A 7,849-nucleotide genomic window follows, 5' to 3' on the forward strand; every position below is an offset into this window, starting at 1 on the left:
GAGCCATCTGGTACAGAGCTTTAGAGATCAGTACCTTTCCAAGCAGCAACTCTATTGCGAACTCCACCACACAATTCGGAGGTAAACTAGGTAAATCTTCTAGAAACACATCCAGGAATTCGCTGACCACCCGAATATCATCGAGCCTCAACTCATCCCGCGGTGGTTCCCTCACACAAATCAAGTACCCTTGACATCTGTCTAAGAGTAACCTTCTCACCTGTAGTGCCGATAGAACCTGTGGCATCGAACGCACACACGATCCCATAAATTCATACTTCTGCTCCCCAAAAGGTCTAAACACTACCTCCTTTCTACGACAGTCAATCACAGTGTAACTGGAGAATAACCAATCCATCGCCAATATGACATCAAATCTCGACATGTTGTATACCACAAGATTCGCCGGTAGCAGTCTTCCCTGAACAACCACTAGGCAGTCTTCTAGCATCCTTCTACAAAATGATACACTCCCAGATGGTGTAGCTACAGACAACCCTTCATTCACGTCTTAGGTCTCCACCCCACACAGTTTCATAAAATTAATAGATATAAAGGAATGGGTAGCACCCGAATCAAATAAGACCACAACTCTATTTAAAAGCAACATCATAGTACCTGTCACCACATTCCTTGCATGCTTAGCATTCGCTGAATTAAGCGAGTACACCCTTACCGGAGCTATGTTTGCTTGATAATTTCCCCAAGATACTTGATTACTTCCTTGATTCTGACTCGAAGAAGGCGTACCCCTCTTTGATGTGTGACAATTTCGTGACATGTGACCTGACTGGCCATAGTTGTAGCAGTTACCCCCAAACGGCTGGCATTCACTACTATGCCATCTGTGGCACCTGATATAACGATCACCTAACTGGCTCATCTGAGAATCCTGATGCTTGGTATTCTGGCGATAACCTGAGCTCCTGTTCCTTTTCTTCCATGATCACTGGTGAGATCCAGACTGAGAACCAGAAGGTGCTAACCTCTTCTTCGGCTCCTGATCCACCTCATCCTCTCGGATGCCGATCTCGATCACCATGGCCTCATCTACCACGACCGAAAACTCACGGATCTGCAACATACCCACTAACTTGCAGATGTCCTTCTTTAGGCCTTTCTCGAACCTTTGAGTCTTCTTGTACTTGTTTGAGATCAAACACAGCGCGAACCGGGACAACTCTATTTACCAAGCTGCATACCCTCACACCGTTATATTTCCCTGAGTTAGAGCATAAAACTCATCTGGCTTAACTTCATGTGTTGAAGTTGGGAAGTATCTTTCAAAGAACACCTCCTTGAAAAGGCCCCACATCATCTCCATAGGACCGACACTCTACTTCTCCAGTAGACTCACTACAGTCCACCATTGCCCTGCCTCCCCAGACATCTGGAGGGTAGCATAAAGGGTTCTCTGCTTGTCTGTGTAGTGTAAGACCTCCAGAATCCTCTCAGTCTTCTCAAACCAGTCCTCCGCTATCATCGGATCATGTCCTCCTGAGAACATCGGAGGGTGCATGCATGTGAACCTCTCAATGGTGCACCCCGTAGCAGTAGGAGAGCATTCGCGTCTCCTCACACTCCGCCTGATCTTGCGTAGGATTTGCCTCGTCAACCCTCGAGGCACAGAAGGAGACTCATCACTTGTCGTCTCCTCGGAGCCACTTTCCAAGTTGTTATTCTTGGGCTCCATTCTGAAAACACAATAGGAATCTATTAATACCCCTATAACACATACAACTAACATAATTATCTATCACTAATCATGTTAACTGCCATCTGACAGGTCCAGGTCTGTCCTATCACACCAATACAAAAATCGTCAATGGTTTGCCATGATTTTACTAAAATTGTCATTCCAGAAAAAACACAGAACACCGCCGACGAGTCCTGCTCTAGTAACAAAAAACCCCTCAACCTACTCTACCCATATCCAACATCCTATACTCTAGTATGTACACACAACTATACCTAACCAAGTCTACAAGACCTAATAACCTGGTTAGCTCTCATACCAAGCTATCACGCCCTGAACTTGGAAATGTGACCCAGAGGTGAACTAGTAACCTAACCTGTCCTTGTTAAGCAATCATCAATGACATAGCACTGTGAATGAGGGTCTGATCCCATGGGGTTCTCAGACACCCTATTCATCAACATTACAGATACACAGCGGAAAAATGTCTTTCTATACATAATCTGTACCATACCAGAATCTATACAAAAGGAATCAAGGCCCCATAATACAAAATATAAACCCAGGTGTCAGCCAAAACCACAAAAGACAACCCAATACAGTCCTAGTACTTACCCAAGTACGTCCCACAGTACACCGACCACTACGCTCCCAACACCAAGACACTAGTTCCCATTACTCTAAGGACTTGAAAAATATGTACGTACAGCAGGGGTGAGATACCTCTCAAGAAGGTAGATCCAAGTTATATCGGTGTGTGGCATTTGAGAGTTATTATGACACAAAACATGCACAGCTAAATGCAATTCCAGTATTTTCAAAAAAAAAGTTCCAGTACAGTGCATACATGCACACACACATGATCAAGTTAGCCGGTATCGTCACACCCTTCGGCCCAAAGCTGGCTCGCATTACACAGCATCCGTGGCACATGGCGTAGCCTCAGGCTCCCATGGCATCGTACCGGTACAACTGGTGGATCCAAACCCTTCGGTGATCAACTAGTAAGGCTCACGCCCTCAGATATAAAGCCAAACACTCTTACCAAACATGGCAAGCAATATTTCACGCCCTTAGATATAGAGTCGGACACTCTTTCAGTACCTCAAAAAATTCAGAACCCATTTCATATTGCATTTCATTAAAACACAACCATGCATACTCAAATAACCAAACAAACCACACCCATTTGGTAATCTAAAATCATGATTTTTCAAACATATACAGTTTAAACAAGTCATGGCACAACCATCCCTATAACACAATATATATATCACAATATATTTACGGTTTTCCTAAAAACCAGAGATGTCACCCAATGCCGCCTTTTTCCCAAAATTGTAACATGAAAAGCCCATAGTTTTACTCGATAGATTTCCTCAAATAAGTAACCAAAACACACACAGTTTTACCGACTTAGATTCTGAAAAAAACCGACATAAACAGAATCCCCATACTTTTCCCCAAATGATCAATCTCAAACTCTATGGCCCCTAAACAGCACACTGAGTTCCCAAAACCTACAAATCATAGTATAGAATATACTCACAATTCTATTATCTACATAACTATTGGTTCAAAATTGAAAACCGAGCCTTACCTGGATTTCGAGCCAAAACCCAAAAATGCCTGGAACGAACGACGATCCGATCCATAAATATTGTAGAGAATCCTTCACTGATCCTCGTGGTTACGTTGGATCTATGATACTAGCAACGTACGATGAAGAAATATAGAGAGAGAGGGAAAGAGAGAGTATTTTGAGTTTCTAGAGAGCTAGAGAGAGGTTTTTAGATTTCTTAGTTGAGAAGTAATGAAAATGGATATTTATAGCCCTTTGACTCGGCCGCCCTCATCGACGAGATGGCATCTTCTTTGATGAGTCACTGAAGATAATTCGACGATGAGATGGCAACCTCATCGACGAGCCTGAGATTCTCAGTTTCTCGAAACCTCTTGGCTTCTCCTCATCGATGAGGCTCTGCATTTCTTCGCCGAGTAACAGAAGCCCTTCATTGACGAACTCTGTCTTCGTTGATGAAGCTTGCTCAATTATCATTTTACCCTTCTCTTCATTTATTATTCCATATATCATGGTTCAGGTTCTTACAGGGTTAGTTATTTTTGAGACTTTCCAATAGTCGGGTAAGGGAATAAACTAAAACATTAATTTTCCATGAAAATTATTATTATTTAATAGCAGATAAAATTTTTAGAAAGCATGTACTATGTATGGGTATATTTGGGAAAATACCGCTATTGAACAGGAATATGTTTTTAATGTATAATGTCAAAAAAATGTAATTTTAGAACAGATTTCATGATTTTATTCAATTTTGTGGCATGAATATTATTTCACGTATATAGTATTATGTTAAGTCAGATTTATAGTAAAAGCATGTTTACAGTTATTTTCAAAAAAATCATAGATATTACTAGAAATTATGGCTTCAGCACTTATGATCAACAATACATGTATTCAGTTCAGTATGTATGTAATGCTCAACGTACGGTTGTGATTGATAGCCAGCGCAATGTCGTAATTAAGCAGGTTATTCGGTGTAAGGCCGTGATTATTATGACATATCAGAACTTAAAGAAATGTTATCAATCTAGTTTCATGTTACACCAGTATATGTATATGTACTATATGTTATTAGAACCTGGATGGTAGATTAGATCATTATTCAGGGCTTGGTACCATAGCTATTCAGTTCAGTTTAGTTTAGTTCAGACTTGTGCTATAACCCCTTCCAATAGACGGGGTGGGAGATGGATAGTTGATGTGGCTTTAATGTAGTATTGTAGACGTCCCCTTGGTAGTCTGGACTAGGGTGGGGTGGGCCCATCATACTTACACACACATTTGACTTGGTAGTGATCGGCCAGCCATTTTCAGGTCCCCCTTTCGGGCTGCACTACCCGTCAGAGGGGTAATACATGACATCAGCTAGCTATCCATTTTGGGTATAATTCAGTATTATCAGTTATAGAAGATGATTTAATAATAACAGATAATCAATATGATTCAATATGCTTATGATTATATATCTATTACTCAGTTATTATATTACTAATTTTTACTAGGCATGTATCACATACTGTTTATTCATTATAATACAAAACTATTCATGTTGCCACACAACTGTATTTAGTTTTTTCCCCTTATTAAGAGGTGTCTCACCTCAGCTTAAAATATTTTAGGAAACCTAGATAGATAGGCGGACTGAGCTCTGCGCCATTAGGGGCAGTTTATACTACCCTGCTAGGAGGGTGAGTTTTGAACTAGGTTTAGTTGGTTTTTGATATATGAACCTAGTTTTACTTTTTTTGGATTTTTGGGGTTTGAATATATGTCTTTACAGAAATATTGTGGATTATGAATAGCTTTGGTACTGTTATTATGGATGAATTTTATATTTACCGTTGCTTAGGTGTCCGCTGTGTGTGATAGGTGTGTTCCCATTACCCTCGTGTTCTAGTCGACTTCACTATATCATTAATTAATAGTATTAGGGTATTTAATGTAATTGATCATGTAGTAAAAGAATCAGGTCATTACAATTTGGTATTAGAGCTTAGGTTGTCACGTTCTGTAGACTCTAGAGTGTAGCGGAAACAATACCAGAGTATAGGATAAAGGAATTTGAGGTTTCGTTTTGTAGTCTAGATGCAGGACTTCTGTGATGATTTGTGTGTCTTTCATGGGGTGACGATTTTAGGAAAGCCATGGTAAACTATTATCAGGTTTGGTATCTAGGTTGCAGGATCGAACCTTGAATTAAGATCAGGGATGATGAATTAGGTAAGGATATAACATACTAGTTAGATGCTTTGAGAGGGGTATGTTACGTAATAAGGTCCTAAGCTATGTTCATTGTCTTTTCAGGATGGACCCTATAAGTGGTAGCGCCCATGCTAGTGGTAATGAGGGTGTTGGGCCCTCAAGTGCAGCTGGTGGCAACTCAGACGCAGTACTACATAGCATGGCTCAACAAGTAATGGATGAAATTTCCAGGAACTTCAGGGAGCAGGGAGGTCTGTCTGGAGGCCATAGTAGTTCATTTGAGAAATTTATCAAGATAAATCCTCTAGCTTTTTCAGGAGGAACTGATCCTACAGTCACTGAGAACTGGGTAAAGGAAATTAAAAAGGAACTGGTAGTACTCCAGTGTACGGAGGAGAAGAGGGTGCTATTTTTTATGTATAAACTGACAAGAGAGGTTGAGAGATGGTGGACGACAGTGAAACTCCTTGAGCAGCGGAGGACAGTGCCTATAAAGATGACATGGGATCGATTTAAGGAATTATTTTTCAAAAGATACTTTCTAGACTCGTCTAGAGAAGCTAAGGTAGAGGAGTTCCTGAACTTGAAGTAGGGACAGTAGACAGTGCAATAGTACGCGGTGAGGTATATTGAATTATCTTGCTTTGCCCCGCACATTATTCCGAACGAAACGAAGAAAGTAAAATAGTGTTGACCCTATGGGTCATACCCTGTTTTGATTATGAAAAATACGATATTTAATGGTTTGATGAGTTTGTGTGTAGGACCGATAAACGTATAATATGGTGCACGCACACGACACATGAAGTGAAGACTTGAAGACCCTATTTATGTTGTATTGTAATTGAATCATTCATTTGGGTCTGTAATAGTAATTAGGAGAACATGGTCTGTAATAATTAATGCCTTACCTACATGGAAGGATCGATAAGTTCAAGACCATAGATGGACTTAGGGAACACTCGGTCGACCGACACCGGATTTTTTCGGTGTCTTGAAAAAGGCCTAGAAATGACCCTAGGACACTCACTCATGCATATATTTGAATGATCATTTAAATAGGGTGTTTGCATGATTAAATGGGACCAAAATGCTCTAAATGGGTACTTTCGGTTGACTGTACTTCACAGTACAAATACTCTCAGTCGACCGAACCCGGACCTGGTCAACCGTTTGACCACAGTACGGTCGACCGAACCGTCATGGTTCAAAATCCCCGATCAACCGAAACCTCCATAGGTCAAAGTTTGACCATTTGGTCGACCGAACCAGTTTGTTCATAGATCCTTGGTCGACCGAAACCCTTCTTGGTCAACATTTGACCACCTGGTCGATCGAACCAAGTAGTTCAAAAGGCCCTGGTCGACCGAAACCCCCTAGGGTCAAAAGTTTGACCATCTGGTCGACCGACCCTTTTTGTACTCCAACTACTTGGTCGACCGGAGGGTCCTTGGGAGAACTCCCAGCGGTCTGGTCGACCGAACCAGCCAGTTCAAAATGGCTTGGTCGACCGAACCTCGAAAAATTGAGAAATCTTCTTCTCCTAGTCGACCAAGACCTCAGTTCAAAAGTCCCCTGGTCGACCGAACCATATGAGACCTGGTCGACCGAACTTGTTCTGGTCGACGGAACCTCTCGGGTTGCCCCGTATTTTTACCACAGTTAACTTTTTAAAATAGAGTTAATTAGGGTTAAATTGGTTTAAAACTATATTAATAATACCCTACATGTCCTAACAACTATAATTTTTCCTTTCTCTATATATAGGGCTTCATTTGCAAAAATTGGCAAGAAGATTAGAAAAACAATTAGCAAAAAATCCTCTGATTCTCAAAAGCTCTATTTCTCACATCCAAGCCTTATTTCTTCATTCTTACTCATCCTCATTGCAAATCTTGCTAAGTAAGAGTGCTATTGTGAGTATCTAGTAAAGCTTACACTCTCGCTAGTTTTAGAATCTTTGATATATATTTTTATCCGAGAATAAGCTTGAAGTTTTTCTAGGAGACTTTATTAATAAGTCTTCCGTAGGAAAACTTCGTAGAACTTGTGAGTTTTGCATAATCATTGCAATACTCAAGAGTTCGTATTGCTTCTTGTTTGTGAAATAAATTTTTACGAACCATTCTCAAATATCCTGTGTGCTTATTTTTGAGAAAAATACTTTTGGGATATTTTTCTTGTGAAGATCTTTGTTATTGCACCTTTTGATTGATAATATTATGTTGACACAAAGATGAAATATTTTACAAACAAATTTCAAATATCTCTTGTGATTTATCTTAAGAAAAATATTTTGAGATAATTTTTAGCATATTGAAGATCTTTGTTGTTATATCTTTTTATCTTGATACAAAGATCAAATA

General features: G+C 40.2%; 1 protein-coding gene across 1 annotated transcript; it reads left to right on the plus strand.

The window, feature by feature from the left end:
- The first annotated feature begins 5,586 nt into the window (after window positions 1-5,586).
- Window positions 5,587-6,075, plus strand: LOC131160885 (uncharacterized). Its single transcript, XM_058116760.1, has one exon. It carries the CDS (start codon window positions 5,587-5,589, stop codon window positions 6,073-6,075), a length of 489 nt encoding a protein of 162 aa, XP_057972743.1.
- The last annotated feature ends 1,774 nt before the right edge of the window (window positions 6,076-7,849 follow it).

The sequence above is a fragment of the Malania oleifera genome, chromosome 7 (genome assembly GCF_029873635.1).
Source record: "Malania oleifera isolate guangnan ecotype guangnan chromosome 7, ASM2987363v1, whole genome shotgun sequence".
In the NCBI taxonomy this organism is placed as follows: domain Eukaryota; kingdom Viridiplantae; phylum Streptophyta; class Magnoliopsida; order Santalales; family Ximeniaceae; genus Malania; species Malania oleifera.

Coding starts and splice junctions, on each gene's coding strand:
- LOC131160885 (XM_058116760.1), top strand. CDS start 5,587: ATGGACCCTATAAGTGGTAGCGCCCATGCTAGTGGTAATGAGGGTGTT.